The 19,671-nt window shown below is 49.6% G+C and overlaps 1 protein-coding gene and 2 non-coding genes across 4 annotated transcripts; 2 read left to right on the forward strand and 1 right to left on the reverse strand.

Annotated features, from left to right (window-relative positions):
• Nucleotides 1-1,079: 1,079 nt before the first annotated feature.
• SIRT4 (sirtuin 4) lies at nucleotides 1,080-9,545 on the reverse strand. 2 transcript variants are annotated; one of them, XR_012780405.1, is made up of 5 exons: nucleotides 9,451-9,545; nucleotides 5,448-5,948; nucleotides 4,193-4,487; nucleotides 3,866-4,079; nucleotides 1,080-2,164 (listed from the first exon to the last, which is right to left on the reverse strand). XR_012780405.1 is itself a non-coding variant. In XM_075533754.1 (4 exons), exons 2-4 carry the CDS (start codon nucleotides 5,945-5,947, stop codon nucleotides 3,927-3,929), a joined length of 948 nt encoding a protein of 315 aa, XP_075389869.1. In that variant the 5' UTR covers nucleotide 5,948; nucleotides 9,451-9,545; the 3' UTR covers nucleotides 3,153-3,926. The 2 variants fall into 2 exon arrangements, 1 of the variants encoding a protein (XP_075389869.1); XM_075533754.1 differs by lacking the exon at nucleotides 1,080-2,164 and having other exon boundaries at nucleotides 3,153-4,079.
• A 4,014-nt stretch (nucleotides 9,546-13,559) lies between these two features.
• On the forward strand, nucleotides 13,560-13,700 carry LOC142429962 (U4 spliceosomal RNA). The gene has a single exon (XR_012780463.1). It is a non-coding gene; the product is annotated as a U4 spliceosomal RNA (small nuclear RNA).
• Nucleotides 13,701-14,472: 772 nt separating this feature from the next.
• On the forward strand, nucleotides 14,473-14,613 carry LOC142429958 (U4 spliceosomal RNA). The gene has a single exon (XR_012780459.1). It is a non-coding gene; the product is annotated as a U4 spliceosomal RNA (small nuclear RNA).
• Nucleotides 14,614-19,671: the final 5,058 nt, after the last annotated feature.

Consider the following 19,671-nt stretch of genomic DNA (forward strand, 5'->3'; position numbering starts at 1 on the left):
GAAATAATGGACAGAACGAACAGGCCCAAGGCCCTCACGACTTGGTTGCCTGCTCCGTGCCTGTGTGAAGGCTCTGAAGAGCCTGTCCAGCTCCCACCGGCACATGCCTTGGCCGCTGTGACTGCCGCCTGGTACTTGTTACCAGGCAGAATCTCTGCCCTCCTGTCCTGAACACAGATGCCACAGCGCCCTGCAAGCCAGGTATCCCGCATGCAGTCTGCAGGCTGGGTTCTCCTGCTGGCTGGGAGGGGATCAGGCGGCCTCCACACACTCGGTGCCGTGTGCAGTGAGCGCTGGACTCGCATGGAGAGGGCTTGGTTCCAGGCTGCCCGCAGGGTCCTCAGAAGAAAGGCTTGGTAGTCCACTTCCACAAGGCCACAGCTCATGAACCTAACAGTTGACTCTGGGCATCAGGTGGCTTTACTCTGGACACGAGGGCAGGAAGCTGTATGCTTGTGGCCCCAGGACCTCAATACAGTGTGTGTCACTGTGGGTTTGTTAGAAACTGATCGGTTGAGAGAAAATTCACAGACCAGACAAGTTCCCCTTAAAGTGTACAATATCAGGCTTTTCACCAGACTCAGAGTTTGGGAAACACCCCCAAAGTCCATTTTCAAACTTTGTCATGACCCCCCAAAAGACATAGTGTGCCCGGGGCTGTCTCCGTGGCCGAGCTCCATCACCTCCCCGCACAGCCCTCAGCAATCACTGCTCTCCTTTGGGTGCCTGTGTCTCAGCCCAGCGGGGACCTCCCAGGAGAATGACATCATCCGGTGAATGGCAGACACTGGGCCCCTGTGCTCAGCTGGCATCTCAAGGTCCACGCGAGTGGTGCTGGCTCAGGGCGTCATCCCTCTGGCTGGCTCAGTGAGGCTCGATGGTGGGGCAGGGGGGGCACTCTTTACCTTCTCCCCTTCTTAGGAGACAGGGTGCCAAGTCCTTCCTAATCACTGTCAGGAGCCCCGGCGGCACTGTGGGCTGAGCATGGGGCTGCTGAGCACCAGGAGTGAAACACACACACACCCATCACCACCACCACCACCACCACCACCCCTCCCCAGCTGCCCTGAGGGAGAAAAGGGAGGCTGGCTGCTTCCACCAGTCACTGACTCTAGATGACACTGGTGGATATTCAAAAGACCCAGGGCTTCCTGTTTCCTGCCTGTGGGTAAGGGAGCAATCAACCTGCTTCAGGGGCCCTTACAACCTGGTCCTTAACCTTTTGCAAACAACATGCTGGAATGAGGCTCCCCATCATCCACCACTGGTTCCGAGTGAATTAGCAAACCTGCCGTGAAAGGACCTCCTTGTCTTCTCAGGATCTCAGGCCGCCTCAACTGACTTCCTAGGCAGGTGCAGAATGAATACATCCCTCCTGACCTGCCCTCCTTTTAGACAAAAGGCTCCTAGAATAGGGGCCTGGGCTTCCTCTCATGCGCCTCACTTTGTGATGGGATGCTGCCAAGACTTTCCTTGGCTGCAGTGAGTCTGGCCGGTTGGAGCCACTCTCCCACCCCCCTTGTCACTTCCCTCTGCAGACACAGATGAACCCCAGGGCCTGCTGGGAACTCGGCACTTCTGCTCACAGGTGGGGGTTCCAGACGGGTGTCTCATTCTGGCAGTGGAAGCCAGAGACGCATCCATGGAGAACAGTGTCCTGAAGCCCCTTTCCTTTTGGCTCTCGGACAAAAAGAGACCCTAAAGAGGCAGCCCACCCACCCATTGTTGGTGTTAAAACAGAGATTTCCTTTATTCCGAGGTGACTGAAAAATGCCTTCTTGTCACGAGATCCTTGAAAAGAAAGGCATCCGTGTGGACTTGCTTCAAACACTTCACCTCTTGGGATGAGAAGCTGTTTCGTTCCATTCTGTCTCCCCTTTGGGTGGACGCCCTGCGTGGACACGCCAGAGGCCACACTCGCTGCCGCGTTCCCTGGCCTGGCCTTCTGCTCCCAGAGAGAAAACGTAAGTGGAGGCAGGTTTTTCCATCTGGAGCAGCTGCCTCTCGGAAAAAGTCTTCAGGGGCAAATCCTGGCACATCCTCCTGAACTCCTGGCCCGACAATCTCCGGGTCCAGAGCTGGGACGGCAGAGGTGTTGGGCGTACTGCCCTCTAGAGGCCACACTCAGCGAGTCAGGAGGAAGTGGGGATGACTCCTTAGGGATCTGAGAAGAAATGAAATGCGTTCATGCTAACATAGCCCCAAGTGTAGAATGCCGCTCCATGGGGTTTCCTTTGTCTTGTTTAATTATTTTATTTGGTTAGAACAGACATAGCCAAACACAGACAAAGTCAACCGTCCACACATAACCATCTGTCACTGGTTACAAACTTGGGATGCCCCCTGCTGTTCTGAGTCCTGTCCCTCCCTCATTAACATATGAACTCACTGCCCCTCAGGGTTCCTATCGACTGAGTTGGTACTGTCAATTTATCCCACACAGCTACTTCGGCTGACCTTCTTTACTAAATTAGGTAAACATTTTTCAACTCTGTTCTGTATCTCCACCCCCTTTTGATCAGGATTCTTCTAGTGAATCTTTGTTCAAAAGATTCAGTAATGGCCACCAGGGGTTAACTGGTCTGTGGTAAACTGAGGACTTGGTAAAAAGTGTTTGACCATTGTAAATTATATTGTTCTTTTAATATATTTTCAGTATCATCCTCCTTAATATGCAAGAATTCAATTGATTTCCGTTGATCTTATAGCCTATCTTGCTACCAAAATTTTCAATTAGTTCAAGTGATTGTTTAATTGAATATTTGGGATCTTCTATATATGAGATTATACCATCTGCAAATAAAGAGATTTTAATTTTTTTTAAGTATTTGACCATATTAATACACTCGCAAGCAGGGACATGGAAAATTAGCCCTATTTTGAGAAAGATTTCCATTGTCCTGATAGAAATGTTTTCAAATGCACGTTCTCCAGGCAGAATAACGTGCCCCCTACCCCCACCCCCCACAATAGCTCTCCATGAAGGGCTCATACAACTCTTATCACAATCCATACATATACATACATCAATTGTATAAAGCACATCCCTACATTCTTTGCCCTAATCATTTTCAAAGCATTTGCTCTCCACTTAAGCTCTTTGTATCAGGTCCTCTTTTTTTTCCCCTCCCCCCACTCCCTCCTCCCTCATGAGCCCTTAATAATTTATAGATTGTTATTTTGCTCTATCCGGTGTCAAAGGAGCAGTCTTACAGGAGCTACCATCATAGATGAATCATTTCTGTGTCTGGCTACTTCACCATGCCTGAAAGTTATGTGTAGCTAAGAGCAAGCAGGTTCTACAGCCAACCCAAATGTAGCAAGCTCTATTTTGAAGTCTCTTGCTGATACTGAGCAGAGATGACTACTCCTGGCTCAAGTCGTTCAGAGTCAACTAGCACTGGTTCAAGACGCTGACTCACCTCATTGTCTGTTTATCGTTACCCACTTAAGATATCACCCATTGACTGTCTGTCTGTCTGTTAGCTGTGTGGTGTGATCTGTAAGCCGCATTCTATACACCCACTGGAAAATACAGTTACCCTCAGTCCTGACATGGGACGAGGAGTCCCTGTGCCCCGCTGTCTGTCTGCCCGTCTTTAATATTTCCCACAATCGCAAAGTCTCTCCTGAGGGCCCGCTCGACCCCTGTACCCCAACACTGGCCGTCTAGTCCCTTGGCAAAGGAGGCAGTTGTAATAGAGGCACCATAGCATCTCGAAGGGTTGCCTTTGGGGTGAAGGATGCCCAAACCTTTCTTCCAAGGCACCTCTGGGTGGCCTCAAACCCCCAACCTTTGGGGTAGCGTGGCGTCTGCGCAGTCTGCGGCTCTCAGCTGGGGTCTGATGGCTGAGTGTGCATTTACCTTTACAGCGTCGGACTCAAGTGGAAGCCCCAGTGTCTGGCTTAGGAACATCCGCCCCGGCTCAGTGCGGGTCGATCAGAGGCAGCAGCTCGCCACAACGAGCATCCAGTTTCAGACACGCCAACGGGTCTGACCGGGTGGGCCCGATGTTGAGTATGGCAATTGGCAGCTTCTTCTCTTGGGCCGTGAGGATGAACCGATAGCCCGAGTACACCTGCACAGGGAGAGCCCAGGTGAGCACTCTAGGTGCAGAAGAGAGAAGCCACAGAGGGCACCTGTGTAGGGCTCTGCACCCTCAGTACTTGCCACCCTGACCAAACGAGATACCTGCAAGGACGATCCCACCACCAAGAGGGCATCGGCTTCTCTGACCCTCTGGTGCACAAAGTTGACCTTGTCGGGGTTCACCGTGTCCCCATAGAAGACCACATCTGGCTTCAGGGGCCCTCCACACCGAGCACAGGCAGGGACCTGGAAGCTTTGCACCTGCTCCTCTGTGAGGAAGACATCGCCGTCGGGAGCCAGGCCGTGGGCCTCCGCGCTCCAGGTGGGGTTCAGCTCCACCATGCGCCCCTGTAGCTGTCCGCGGGCAGTCTGCTCGCCGCAGGCCAGGCACAGCACCCTGGAAACAAAGGAGCAGTCACTGGACGCCCGATGGCCTCTGATCCCCACCCATCCTGTCCTCAGTTCTTGGCGCTGTTTTTGCTTTCTCCCCATTTCCCCTTCCAAATGCCTGGGTGGGGATATGCAAATAGGGTCCCAGGACTCTCAGGAGGGGACTGGTCAGTTTTACAATCCCACTGTGTATAAAGTGAGTCTTCTCGGAAGCAGGAGGAGCGAACAGGAAGAAGCGCCCCAGCGGAGCATGTCTGAGATCTCTGTGGAGACACAGCCCCTGAGGCAGCAGACACCATGGAACAGAGACAAGCAGCAGGAAAGAGGCCGGCTTTGTAGAGGGGGTGAAGGTGGACACTATCACCGCTTCAGGAGCTTTGTGACACTCACTTCCCCGAGCCTGGCAGAGGCCAAAGGGCCGAGTGGCTCAGGGCGATGTGCCCACGGGCATCGCTGAGAAGAGGTGCTTCGGAAAAAGGACTGTATCTTAACATTTCAAGTCGACTCTGGCTCACAGTGATCCTATAATTCTATCAGAACTACCCCAAAGCAGTTGAAAGAAAGGGGGGTGGGGGAACAAGATAAATCTTTCCACATCAAAAGGAAAATAGACTGCTAGTTACCAGAGCAGCAGTAGGCTGCAGGGTGCAGGCGGGCATGCTAACTCCTCAGGCGAGGGGAGGAGAATTGACTACAAGTGGGATATTGAAATAAAATAAAGGGGGGGAGGGGTAACAGGGCAAGCCACTGTGAGCTTCGAGAAGCTGTTTTAAGCTGTGAAATGCAGAAAGGATGATCTGATATGTAAACCCCCCTCCACCCTACCCCAAGCACACCCAGACCTCATACACAATACAAAAGTTTGGCGGGGAAGACAAAAATAAATAAAAGGCCTGCCGGCATCTCCCCAGCATCCCCTGCGCATGCACAAGTGTCCCTTGCTCAGACCACGTGGCCCTGGCCCGACCTGTGCATGCACCCGTGGAGCTCCGTCAGGCGCCTGCTCCCCGCCTTCGTGTGCAAGGCGTCCACGTTCTGGGTCACCAGCCAGTACAGCTTGCCCAGTCGCTCCCAGTTGCTCAGCGCCCAGTGCGCGCGGTTGGGCTGGTGGGAGGAGAAGCACGGCCAGCCCACGAAGTTCCGGGCCCAGTAGAACTGGCGGATGGACGCACTCCGCAAGAAGTCCTTGTGCTGGATGGGCCTGCGGTTCGTGCGAGCGTACAGTCCCACGCCCTCCGACCGGTAGTCTGGGATGCCCGACTCCGTGGAGATGCCCGCCCCGGTCACCACGAGGACCCTCTTGGAAAGGCTGATAAAGCGCTGCAGCTCTTTGACCTTCTCCGGGTCCACAGGGGGACTTGAGGGTACAAATAACCCAGTGGATCCGTGCGCGCCCCGACTGCTGGGGCTTGGGGTGGTCCAGCGACCCGGCGCTGACCTGACAGTCCACCCAAAGCTCATCTTCATTCTAGGAGAAACAAAACAAAATGTATATGCCAGTAAGACTGGTAAAAACAAACAAAAAAACAACCTCAAGTGAGAAACTAGGTTTTCAAACCACAAACTGCTATGTATGTTTTCAACAACAAAAAAATATGTAAGCCAAGCATTAACTGATGGATGGATGGACACACATGGCCTGTTGTGATAATGGAATCTCTTCGGGCTGCAAAAAATTATTCCTACACACGATGGGGTGGATGAAGACTGAAGCCATTAGGAGAAATGACTGGAAGTCCGCGGGCGGCTGCATTTGTATGGAATGCACAAGACAAATCTCTATGGACAGAAAGGAGACTAGTGGGCTGTCCAGGTTTAGGGTGAATGAAGGCGCTAGCTTGGGGGGCGCAGCAGCTACAGGGTCAAAGGTTTCTCTCGATGGTGATGAAAATAAAGGTCCTGGTGACCCCCTTCCTTCCACACACACACAAGCACAGTGTGCTGACAATCGGTCTTCTCGGGGAATCTGCGGTGACCTGTAGAAGGGATGTGAGTAAATTCAAGATCTGATCGCTCAAGCTTTCATTGGACCCTGGGGCTCCAGGTCGATCGATCCCAGAAAACAGACCCCTCGCCAGGGTGATGCTAATATACTTGTCCCCCGTCCACCCCCGTCCACCGCCACCCTCAAGGGAAAAGCAAGAGAAGGTCCTTGAGGTACCAGTCTACCCTCAGCCCTCACAGGTACCAGTGGGCCCCAGCATCAGGGTCCCTATGGCAAACCTGAAGCAAACAAAACCAAAACTCACTGCCATCGAGTCCATGCCAACTCATGGTGGCACCCTTATTGATCAGGGGAGAACTGCCCCTGTGGATTCCCAAGACTATGAAGCTCTTTGCCAGAGTAGACAGCCTCATCTTTCTCCCATAGATCGGCTGGTGGCTTTGAACTCCTGACCTTGAGGTTAGAAACCCAATTCCTGAACCTGAGAGGAGGAGGCTGCAAAATGTTCATGGGAACATGGGATGAAATGATAATGAATGGACTTGGGGGGAAAACCCGGCTCGATGGGTGGCCAGTGGAAAGGGACCCAGGATCACCAGATATTCAGGATCTCGATGCCCACTTTGCAGTGGTACGACAGGGTCTGATCTGTTGAGCAGAGATCTGCCCTCGGAAGAACTGATCCAGGAAGGTTCCCCGCTGGCATGAATGCCCATACTTAGGGCCAACAGGGCCCAATGGAATGGGAGATTGAATTGTGCGGCTCAAGGTGGAACTGTGTTCACACAGACTCCTCATGCACTGTCCGGAGAGCTGGGTTACTGAGAAAATTAACGATGATAACAGTGCAATCCACTTGTCCCCCAGGGGGTGACTGGCAATGCTGTACTTCTTTATTTATATGGATTTTGCTTTCCGGCTTGTAGCTTGCTTTCTCTTTCTTTCTTTTCTTTTTTTTTGGTGTGTGTGTTCTGTTTGTTTGGTTGCTGGTTGGCTTATGGCTGCTATTGATGCAGTTGGTCTGATAGGGTTGTGATTTTTTCATATTACAACCGCCAATGTAAACCCGAGATATGCAGACCCCATGGACAAACAGATGGAGCCTGGTCTCCTACTTAACTGGAGCCTCAATCCAAGAACCATTAGTTCTGATAACATGGCCCTGCTTGATACTCACCTTCATGAAATGATCACTGAAGATAAGGGTGCAACAGCAAAGTGTGGTGAAGAAAGTAGATGGTGCCCGGCTATCAATCGGAATAGTGCCTGGGATCTTAAGGGCTTGTATTCAAATGAGCAGCCTTCTAAGCAAGGAATTAACTAGTCCACACAGAAGAAGCACACCAGCTTGTGTGATCCAAAGATGACAATTACAAAATCCGAATATGGCGAAGGGAAAAGTAGCTGAGCTAAAATTATGAACATCCGATTTGTAGCAGGCGATGAAGGGCAGTGGGAGCCCCAAACCTATCTGTAGAGTATCTAGTCAGAATGAGCCGATGGCAGATCCACTCTAGCCACAGGCAGGAGTCTGGAACAGCCTTACTTTCAGGCAGAGACCTGTAATCTTGATTACATTGGATCAAAGTAGATACTCGGCTAGTTGACCCCCCTATAGACCTGACCTGAACTGTTTCTGGGTGTAAGTATCTCTTACTTGTTCCATGACAGAAATTTCTTCCCTGGCTTTTTGAATGTTGAGAGGGGTCCTTTCTTTCTTATTCGTTATTTGTATTTTTGTCTTTATATTATTATTATTTTATCCTTACCACCTTATTTCCATTTTGCTTTTTATTGTTTCTGTTGGGTTTCCCAGTGTGTGAAGCACAGGAGGAGTGGATGCATACTGATAATAACTGAAACAAGGGTTTAGAGGGGAAGTAGGGGTGGGGTGGGTGATAGGGATGGGGAAGAAGATTTCAGGAGTAAACAATGAAAGGGGGAGAGGGAGGGGGGAGCACTAGAACTGGCTGTAAGTGCACAACAAAGTTTAAAGGTGATTTAACCATGGAGCGGGCTGATCTAGTAATGATTGTGGTATGATTGAACGACTGAACTGTATGATACACAAATTATGTTTCAATAAAACTGTTGGGGAAAAGAAAATGGAATTTTCCCATGAACTTTTTTTCCCCCATGAACTTTTTGAAGCCCCTTGAACATAGCATTTGCCAGCTCAACATTATTTGCATACGCGGTGGCAAGCTCAGAGTTAACCAAAACCCGTATCCCCTGACAAATTCTCCATCACCGTTAGCAGATACTTGGTGCTTCCTAAATAATCTTTCCTTTTGAAGATTATATTGTGGTTGAGAACCTCTAATAGCTTCCACAAATAAAGTCCCTTGTGCACACCGGACTATTTCAGTCCAGCCTAAGCCCATCTTGTCTTCTGACTCCCTAAGAACCCATCACCGGGACTCTGCTCCACTACCACCATCAGCGGAGGATGAATTTTAAATGGCCGGTGGTGAGCCTGCCAAAGCTTTCTGAACTGGAGGGAAACTCGATATAAAATATAGTTTGTACTGTAAATAGAATACATAGAGACCTTGTAATGTAAGTTACATATCGACCTTATGGTATGCCATGCTAGAATCCAGCTGTATCGCTTTCTTTCTTGAGCACCGCACCCGCTAACATGTCTAAGGCGCTCTCCCCTTGCAGGTCAGCTTTGATAGCTACGAAAACAAGGCATTGACAGATCGATACAACGCAGGAACTCTCTACTGGCACGCGCTCCAAGTGGAGACATTATTTTATGACTGGCTTTCCAGATCTGCGATCAGTTTCCCACTTTCTCCTTGACATTCCAGCGGCACGTGAACAGCAAAGCAGGAACCTTGTGTCCGCTTCCCCGCGACCAAAGGGCACTGCACACCCCGCTGAAAACACACGAGACGACAACGTGTGCGACCTCTACCCTTCCAGGTCCCACCAAACGGCAAACAGGACAAATCGAGCCTCTTACAAGAAAGAATTTCACAACTTCGAGAAACCTGCAGCTCGTACAGCACACACTTACCTTGTGGTCCCTCACAGCGGACCGCCAGACTGGTGGACTACCGTTGCATCTTGGGAAATGTAGTTCACGAAGCGGATACCAGTTAGGAAAGACTACAAGTCCCACGATCCTCTGCGCTTGCAATTACGAGGCTCGGATTGCCCAGGGTTAAATCTAGCTCCAGTATTTGAAGTTCTATTTTAAGAGAGAACTACCTAAATCAAACGCTCTCTCTAAACCCCTTCTTACGCCTTCGGCTCGTTGCGAGAGAGAGCACGTAACCGCTTACCAAAATCCTGAGTCCGAAATAGTAAATCCAAACCGCTGTAGTTTAGGAATTAATTCTCTCTTTTTTGCTGACTTCAAGCTTTCCACTCACCGTGACACATCAAGTTCCCGGCTCTCCGCCAAACAGCTTACAACAAGCTAAGCTTTTGTTACACAGTCTAAAAAGAGAGACAGGAGACACGGGAGAGAGTTCTTTCAATGGCCTTGTGAGGAAACCGCATTCACAAATCTCAGGAAAACTGAAGCCAAACGTGTGAAGAGTGTAGTCAGTGTCACCAGATTGTGGATGTGTGAAACTGTTGCATTGCTGAATATGTTTGCACCACAATTAAACAAACAAAAGATTTAATTGACAGAAGTCAAACAATGTGCACGCGGATTAATGTATTTGAATGAACTATACAAATTGAAACTTGAATTGATGTGTTTTGCCATATTTGACACATGGGTGAGTAAAAAAGCTCCCCTCAGGGGGACACACAACAGAAACGTGGGTGAAGTGAGACAGCGAACTGTGTAAGATATGAAAATAATAATAATTTACTATATCTAAAATGTAAAAAAAAATTACCATGTATCAAGGTTTCACAAGGGTGGGTGTAAGGAGGGAGGGAAAAAGGGGAGCTGATACCAAGGACTCGAGTAGAAAGGAAATGTTTTGAAAATGATAATGGAAACATATGTACACATGTGCTCGATACAATTGATGCATGGATTGTTATAAGAGCTGTAAGAGCCCTCAATAAAGTGATTTGCTTTTTTTTAAGATTAAAAAGTATTATTACTGAAGTTCCACTTCCTATGTGTTTGGCACATGAATTTATTCTACATAAAACATATCCTAACATGTCCCTGCTCAGTGGATGGTTGCAGACAAGTTATGTCACTCATGCAAGCACACTCGTCTTAGTTCCATTAAGGTGTCTCTTCAAAAAATAAAAAGGATACATTTTGTGCCATAGAAAGACAAATGGTTTTGTGATCAGGGCTAAGAAGTTTTGAACAGAACTCAAGTGGAGCATCTTCCCAAATCACGGAGTTTTGCACGCTGGATGAAGCAAACCTGTTAAAAGCCAGTAGTTCTGCGTGTGGGATCTCACATGGCTCAGCATTTTCCATTTTAAGAGTACATTTGGCCTCAGCAAGCTTTTTGGTTTGGTAGGTGAGATCGTTTATTGTGCCAGCCTGGCCGATAAACACAAGTGGAATTAATTGAAGGGCGGAGAGATAAATGGCTCGGTGAGCCTTGCCTTTCTTGTCTCTCGCTCTTAAATCGTCGGACCAGTGTGCAGCTGCCTTGCTTGTTCTGTGCCTCCATTTACAGGCACACTACCTGTGGGACGCCAAGCCTGTGGACTGTGTCGCTGTAAGTCGAGGTCCCTTTAAGACTACACGATTGGAATTTACATCTCTGGAGCTATGGACTGACAGTTAGTGACCTGGCTGACAGTTGGTGACCTGCCTTGCTGTTTGCTGCCTGTGCTGGGATAGCCTGGATCTCTACAGAGGACTACCTGATGGCTCTCAAGACTTGAAGGACTGACAGTGTCTCACAACTCTCACGGGAGTGAGTCGCACTGAGCCATTTGTACTGCTTTATAATTTAACTGTTCATTTCTTATATATCTATCTATCTGTATATAATATAACAGTTCATTTCTTGTGCTATCTATCATTATAAATATATATATACATATATATATAATCAGCAATCTGGTTTTATCTCTCTAGAGAACCCTGTCTAACACAGTAGGTACCAAAACAAAAGTGGGCAAGGGTATGCCAGCTCATAGAGCTGGCTTTTCTATATCCTTATAAGTGAGATGGAGCTAATGAAGACGGTTTTATGGGACAAATCGTAACTGGGGACACATCTTGGAATACTAAGATGCAGAGAGCCAGGCCAATCAAAACAGTGCCTTTCTAGGGGAGGTGGGCGGGGATCTGTTGGGCCAGTTCATTCAAGGCAGAGGCCAGCGTAAGGTTAGAATTCACAAAGGGGTCTTCTTAGATTTTCTCTGCGGGGGGCGGGGGCTTATTAGGAAGAAGTCCTAAGAAAATGGAAAGCTGTGTTGGTGAGGAAAAGACCAGAAAACCTGCACAGTCATTTTTCCCCCTTTTCATTATGGCAATGCATCATCTTGCCCATTCTTCGAGCGTTGTCCCATGAGGATTTCTTCGGGAAACCTTACCCATCCACCCTGCAGCCCTGGTCCTGCCCACTTCAATCTTCTTCAATCCCCAAACTCAAAGAATATTTAAAACAGGGGTTCTCCACCTTCTTCATGGTGCGGCCCTTTCATGTGGTGGTGCATCCCCCCAACCATAAAATTGTTTTATTTTTTAAATAAAATTATTTTTGTTGCTACTTCATAACTGTCATTTTGCTACTGTTATGAATCGTCATGTAAGTATCTGATAGGCAGGATGTATTTTCATTGTTACAAACTGAACATAATTAAAGCATAGTGATGAATCACAAAACAATATATAATTCTATATTGTGAAATATTTCTCTTTTTTGAAATATTTATTTCTAATGACAAATCAATGAAATTTTGTCTTGAAGCTTGATATAGCCTGGGTAACGGTCTTCAGGCAGAGTAACTCTAGGTGGGCATATCTACATGTGGGAGGACCCGCCTGGAGATGATAGAGGAGCAGGGTCGCGGTTCCGAAGACCATCAGAAATATGTGCTTCCCTTGTGAAAAGGTCGTTTGACCCACCCCCCCAAAGGGGTCGCGACCCACATGTTGAGAACCGCTGATTTAAAAGGAACAGTCATGGAGTCTCTCTCAAAGATGCCAAAACAGCCCTTTGGACGTGATGTAAATTGAGTACCCAAACTCACCGCGATTGGATCGATTCCCAGTCTACAGGACAGGATAGAACTGCAGTGGGTTTCTGAGCCTGTAACTGCTGACGGGAGTAGAAATCCACCTCTCACTCCCGTGTAAATTGAAGAGCGCAGTATTATTCAGGAACGGGTTAGCGAGAAGAAAACCCTACCACCAAGTGTGTAGACCTCAGTGGAGGATCTGTTCCGATTTTAGAACGATGTCCTTTTGACCTACCCACCTAGTCTCAAGAACAATAAAATACATGAGACGACATATGTAAAGAATAAATCCAAGAAAAGATAAGCAAGAAAAACAAAAGAGAGCTATCCTTTACTCACCCTTCAGTGTTGGGGGGGTGCCGGTGGGGGGAACAGACAAAGACAAAATGTCATTTTCTTATCTAGGTGACTAGTCCATGAATGTTTACTGAGCGATCCTTTGAACTTTTGGTGTTTTGAATCTTCCATATTTGCATCTTAATTGCAATAAATAAAATACTTTGGAGAACATCCTTCAGGGAAACAGACCTACTATATATAGGCTTCCAACAGTGAGAGTGAAAGTTGCCTCGTTTCAAGTACAGGACATCTGGAATGTGCCTCTATCTTTTGGCCTTCTCTCTGAATTATGTCGTCGACGGAAAGACATCTGTTTCAAACTATAGTTACACTGTGCATCAGAGCCAAATGGATAGCAAAGACAATGAGAAACCGACCAGAAATGAGCTCATTTCTTAACCGCCCCTTCCTACGTCCCGAAATGTTAAGCCTATTAACATGTTATCTCCCATCATGCTCTGCTTCGCTTTCCACCAAAAGCTATTTCAAAGAAACCACGAACAGAATCTTCAGAAAACTTTTCTGCGTTTTCTGAAGGCTTTCATACGGTGGGATAATTTTCAACAGAGCAACAATTGTGGTTTAATCCTCGTTGTTAAAACTCACTGCTCTGTAATAGGAACTTTACTTATTGGGGATGATGAGCAGGGGCAGGTACTCGTTAGCTTTGCGCAGTGGCAATATCGTAGCCAATGAGGTTTACCCGAGGCGCGATTATTGCTAATTGAAAACTTTTCCCAATACCCCGCCGTGACGACTTGAAATATAGTCGGCATTGGCAATTTTTGACGGTCTCCACGGAGACTGATTAATCTGGTTTAAAAGTAAGATTTGCTTTCCTTGTAGTTGCTTTAGATACTAAGTATACATACTGAGTTAAATATATTCCAGCAGGTCTTTTTAATTTTGTGTTTGATAGTAACAGAAGTACGCAGGGCAGGAGTGTTTTACAGGCTTTGTAAATTAGACTATTTTATGTATCATAGTTGTTTTCTCGGCTTATAAAACCTACTTAATGGATCTTTTATCTTCAGGCTTTGATTCCTGAGAATTAATCTTACTTGGTTTTCCTTTTACCCGCTGCAGAAAGTTTGCTATTTCCTGCTTCGTTTATTGTCTTGCTGTTTTTTCCGCCACATTGTATTTCTCCATTTTGCTTTTTGCTACACTGGAATGTTACTTGTTTCCCGTTCTTGAACATACCTCCTCAAGGTCCTTCCCGATATGTCCTGCACTTTATCAAGCCACTCCCTCTTCGCCCTCTCATTCAGTTCATCTCGTTTTCCCGCCCGTTTGTTCACACTAACAAGATCCAGGTTTCAACCCCGGCAACTATGACGTAATGTTGATTTGCATAAGGTTTCCCAGCATCCTTCGCGGCAGCGCTGCATTTTCCAAAGTTGGGATGTTTCACGCGAGATGATCCGACAATAAGAAACTTTCCACGCGGAGGAGACATAAATGTGACCGACCGAGGGGGAACACTTAATACCCGCGAACACGCTGACACTTGCCTACCGTCACTGTAAAGGCCGTTGTCATCCGTGGGGGAGTGGGGCGAGCGCCATCGTTCTTTAGCTTTGCGCAGTGGCAATATCGTAGCCAGTGAGGTTTATCCGAGGCGCGATTATTGCTAATTGAAAACTTTTCCCAATACCCCGCCGTGACGACTTGAAATATAGTCGGCATTGGCAATTTTTGACAGTCTCTACGGAGACTGAGCAATTGTGTATCAAAGTTAGACTTAGTTTTCGTTACACTGTCGCTTTGTTTCTCTATTTCTTTTGTTTAACCAATCGTGAGTTATATTGCATTGAGCTTCCAATTCTTGGGGCAGGTAATCTGTACCTTGGAGACATAGGTGAGTTTCAAGCTTTATACAATGTATTTTAAAGAGTGAGTGTTTAATATCTTTCGCAGGGGGTTTCCGGTGGCATAGTGGAAACTATAGGAAGAGCCAACTCCACTCACCTGTCTTATAGGGCTTGAGTGGAAACTATAGAAAGAGCCAACTCCACTCACCTCTTACAGGGGCTGCTCTGAGTTGGCGTCAACCCCCATGGCAGTCTGTTTTGTATTGTTTTACTGAAGCCGACTGTGTTTCTCCCTCTGCTATGTTCTTGTCAGCCTTCTGTGGTGGGACTGAGCAGGTTCTGGTGGACTCTCTGGGGGGGGACTAACCGGGTTCTGGTCAACTCTCCCCATGGCCTCCAGTTCTTACTGCCCACCCTATCCACGTGTCCCCCTGTGGATACAGGGGCAGGACCACCCCACTACAGCGGACTCAGCCTCCGGAGGTTAGCCCCATAGTGCTAGGGGCACCAGGGGCAGAGGGAGAGTCCCAAGTAGGAACCAAGGAGATCCCGCCCACCATAAGACCTATCTGGAATGTTACTGGCAGAGAACTGGCACCCTATCACCTGTGTCTACATCCACAGGTAAAGGGTCTGACTCTGATGAAGGGACAATTGTTCACACAGCCGTCTGAGTCTGAGCCAGCTCTCCATGGTCCAAGGACTCCATCAGCAAGCTTTCATGGCCATTGAGTTAATTCCGACTCAGAGAGGACTGGGTAGAACTGCCCCAGTGGGTTTTCCAATACTGTCACTCTGGACCCCCGTCTTACCTATCTCCCTGCCTCGTCCTCCCCACCCACAACCCCGCAGGTAGGAGAGGCTGGTCCAGCCTGAGGACCACAGCCCCCTGCAGCTGGTCACTAGATTCCATGTTGCACACAACCCACAGAGCAGGGGGACAGGTTTCACCTGGGTTGTGGACTCCCTGAGGCCTGGGGATGACGACTGCGTCCGGTGTCCTGTGGGCTCCCTTGCTGTAGCTGAAAGAAGCAGGGTGCGAGGTAGGGCAAACCCCACTCTGGCACAGTGAAGCTGCCCCAACCCCCGGCCACCCCCCACCCAAACCATGCAGACAATCATTTTGTAAGACTCGCGGAGCAATGCCGGAAGGTTTGTACGTAGTTGATTTGCTACCTAGAATAGTCAGAGATTGTGGGGAGAAGGGAGGGGTCCTATGCTGGCCTTGGCTCCACCCCAGGAGCCACCACCATCCCCAAACCACCACCACCACCCAGCAGCCTTTAGAGCAGCCCCAGTGAGAAAAACCCAGCAGAGTTGGATATTTTTTCCTGAGTAGTTGACATTCATTCATAAGTGTCTGAGGTAGTTTATTGTGCCAACCTGGCCGATAAACACATGGGGGGTTAAATGAAAGGAGGAGGGATAAATGGCTCAGTGAGCCTCAACTTTCTAGTTCTCGGGTCTCTTGCTATATGATGGTCAGATCAGGGTGCAGCTGCCTTAGCCAGTTCCCTGCTTCAGCTGGCAAGGCTCACTTTCTGCAAGACATCCCTGAGGAGAAGCCGCATGGACCTACCCTGATGCAGCCCTGGGTGCTGGAGCAGCCGTGTGGAGACCCCTGTCAGCGCTGACATGCTTACACATTCACTGACTCAGCTTTCCTCCTGAGTTGGCATCATTGCATGTGTTTTGTGAGATGGAGGAGGATTTTGTGGATTGGTGTTGGACATATGGGTTAATGTTGAACTTGCGGGCTTGGGCAGCACTGGATTGGGATGTTTTCTTGATGCACACTTAATCTTTATTTATTTTAAACACTTAACCTTTATATAAAACTCCCTCTTATACATGAGTTTCTGTAGATTTGTTTCTCTAAAGTACCCAGACTAACACAGTATCTTTTGTTTCAAGAATAAAGAAAAAAAAGTCCCTTTTCTTTATGACCCTCATAAAGCCACCAAGCTCATTGGGCAGCTGCAGTGAGACAGCACGGGATACTCTGGCCTGTCCCCCTGAGGTCTGTAGGCATGGGCAGCCCTGGCCTGGCCTCCCCGAGGTAGGTGCAGGGAAGTCGTGGGGAGCCCTGTTTGCAGCCAGGGATGCCCAAAGCTGAAGCAGAGTCTGGAGGGAGCACCACACACTTGAGACAAGACTGGATCTAGAAGTGAAGGCCGGAGGGCTCCTTAGAGGCAAGCGTGGCGGGGCTTCATCTCGCCAACTTTGGATATGTCAGGAGAGGTCAGTCCCTGGAGCAGGACATCACCCTTGGTAGAGTGGAGGGACAGCGACAAAGAGGAAGGCTCTTGAAGAGACGGACGGACACCATGGCTGCAACGATGGGCTCAGACCTAAGGACAGTGGTGATGAGGGCGCAGGACCAGGCGGTGTTTCGTTCTGTCCCACACAGGGCGCTATGGGTCGGGACCAACAACGCCACCTCATGAGGAACCGCATCACACTCACGTCACCTGTTTGTTTCTGCCTCCTGAGCATGGCCTCTGGGGGACGCAGCATGACAGGTGTGTCTCAGGGATGGCGCAGGCCTAGGCTCAGCATCCCTTAGGTGTCCCCTGGCCTGGCCCACCCTAGTGAGGAATGGAGCCGTCACCCTTGATCTCTGCACTAGGGCATGGTGGCCAGCCAAGCCCCAAGAAGACACTGGCAGGCCCAGAGCCCAGTGGGGACACAGGAAGGCATCAGGGGCACCTGCAGGAGGGCCCGGGCCGCAGCAATGGCCTCCAGCCCCGCACACGACGAGGGTCTTTGTAAAGCAGCCTGGACGTTGCTCTCTCATCCACTCACCCCACACCTTAGCCTTCCTCGGGCCCGGGAGGTCATTCCAGAAAGACGTCTGGCTTCCCTTAGAGCTCCGTCCACAGTGAAGCCCAGGAGCTAGACCCCAGGACAGTGGTGTCTGCGTCAAAAAGGGCACTGGGGGTGCTGGCAGGAACGGGGTCCTGACTCCCCTCTCCTCCCAGCACAGAGTGGTCGGTGCCTTCAGACCCTCAGCAGCAACTGCCACCCGCAGGAGCCCTGGTCCTGTCCACTCCATTGCGCGCCCATTGGATCCCATGGAAGGGACCCTCGCAGGAGGCTGCTGGGTGCCCAGCTGCAGGGACAGACCCCGGCATGGGCTCAGTCACACGCTTTTCAAGTGAATGACTCCGAATTCGGTGAGGAGGGCCACGACCAGGAAGCTCAGGTAGAAGAGGAGCAGGCAGCTGCCCTCGGCTTTGCTCAGCTGGAAGCACTGCATGGGGACCGAGATGAGGGAGAAGACGAGGCTGAGCCCCAGCGCCGGCCAGGACCCACACCAGCAGTCCGTCGGACTCCACCTGTTAAAGAACTAGAGGAATGTTGTGTTTTGTCGGTGCTGTACTGCACCCTGGCTGGCTTGTCTCTTCCTTGTGACCCTTCCGTGAGGGGATATCCAATTGTCTACAGATAGGCTTTGGATCGCCACTCTGCGCACCCCCTCATTCACACTGATATGATTTCTTGTTCTGGGTCTTAGATGCCTGATACGTAATCCCATGGACACCACATGATCACACAGGCTGGTGTGCTTCTTCCATGAGGAGTTTGTTGCTTCTCGGCTAGAAGGCTGCTTGTTTATGTTTTCTGATGAAATGGGGACGCACATATGCAGGAAGGGGCTTCCAAAAGTTCATGGGAAAATCCCATTGTCTTCATTTGTCCATGAACTTTTGGAAGCCGTGTGTGTGTGTGTGTGTGTGTGTGTGTGTGTGTGTGTGTGTGTAGTGCTCGGTAGATGCCAGCGCTACACCATTCCAAGTGTGAACTGTGGCCTAAGTGACCTCAATGGTGTACAGAGACAAGAATGACCACTCAGGGAGACTGGCTAAGGAGGCTGAGGCACTGAGCAGGACCAGGACTGGAACCCAGGCCTGAGTCCAAAAGCCATGCTGAGACCCTCTGCTCTGGGGCAGTTAGATGCCATCAGGTTGCCGCTGACTCACGCTGCTCCACGGGGTGTTCCTGGCTGTGAGCTTTCACTGAAGCAGACTGCCTCCCTCCCGGCATCCCCTGTGCCCTCTGGCTCGGGGCTCCGGGCTGAGGTGCCAACCAGCCTCGGGCCCCACCTGCCTTCCCCACCCACCCAGCCTGGTTGGGTCTGTACACTGATCTGTCTTGTGTGGAGTTTGGTCTGACCTGAGCAACATGTTTTAGAAAAATCTCCCCAAATATCTGGGTCTCTCCTTCCCTAGGGAAATGGGACTCTCCGGCCATAAGACACCACCTGAATCCTCCACTCCATTTCACCCCCTGCCTGCCCCCAAGGTGTCTCCACTCAAACCCCCAAGAGAAAAATGTTTCTGAAGGAGGCCCTGGGCTCCCCACAGTAGCTTCTGTAGATTTGTTTCTCTAAATACAGATTCCAGGAGCCCAGGGGGTCAGTGGGTCTCATGCTGCCCAAGAAACTATTAGGCACCCCTGAAGTATAAGTTCTGCTGCTCAGTGTGTTCCAGAACCTTCTCCAAACCTTGTTGGGCTCCACTTTCCCAGTTCTGAGCTGGCTTCAACGGGGGCATGGGGGTGGGGGGGGGTCTTCCCTCTCTTCACAGTAACCCCCATATGGGCAGTGTTGGGTTATGGAATTTGGCCTGTCCCGTGCTTCATGCCCGTTGATTCTGGACACTTAGTAGGTGTCAATAGCCTCATTCCAGATGAGGAAACCGAGGCGCAGAGGTGTGCTAACTCCCCAGCTCGCACAACAAGGAACTTAGGAGAGGGGACTCAGGCCTCCCTCCCTAGGACGTGGGCACATGTGGTCGGTCCTCTGGGTGTGTGATAGGTAGGTTTATGGTGCCAACATGGTCAATGAACACATGTGGGATTAATTGAAGGGCGGGAAGATAAATGGCTCAGCGAGCCTCGCCTTTCTTGTCTCTTGCTCTTTGATGACCAGACCAGTGTGCGGCTGGCTGCCTGAGCTT

Source organism: Tenrec ecaudatus, chromosome 16 (genome assembly GCF_050624435.1).
Source record: "Tenrec ecaudatus isolate mTenEca1 chromosome 16, mTenEca1.hap1, whole genome shotgun sequence".
Classification (NCBI taxonomy): Eukaryota; Metazoa; Chordata; class Mammalia; order Afrosoricida; family Tenrecidae; genus Tenrec; species Tenrec ecaudatus.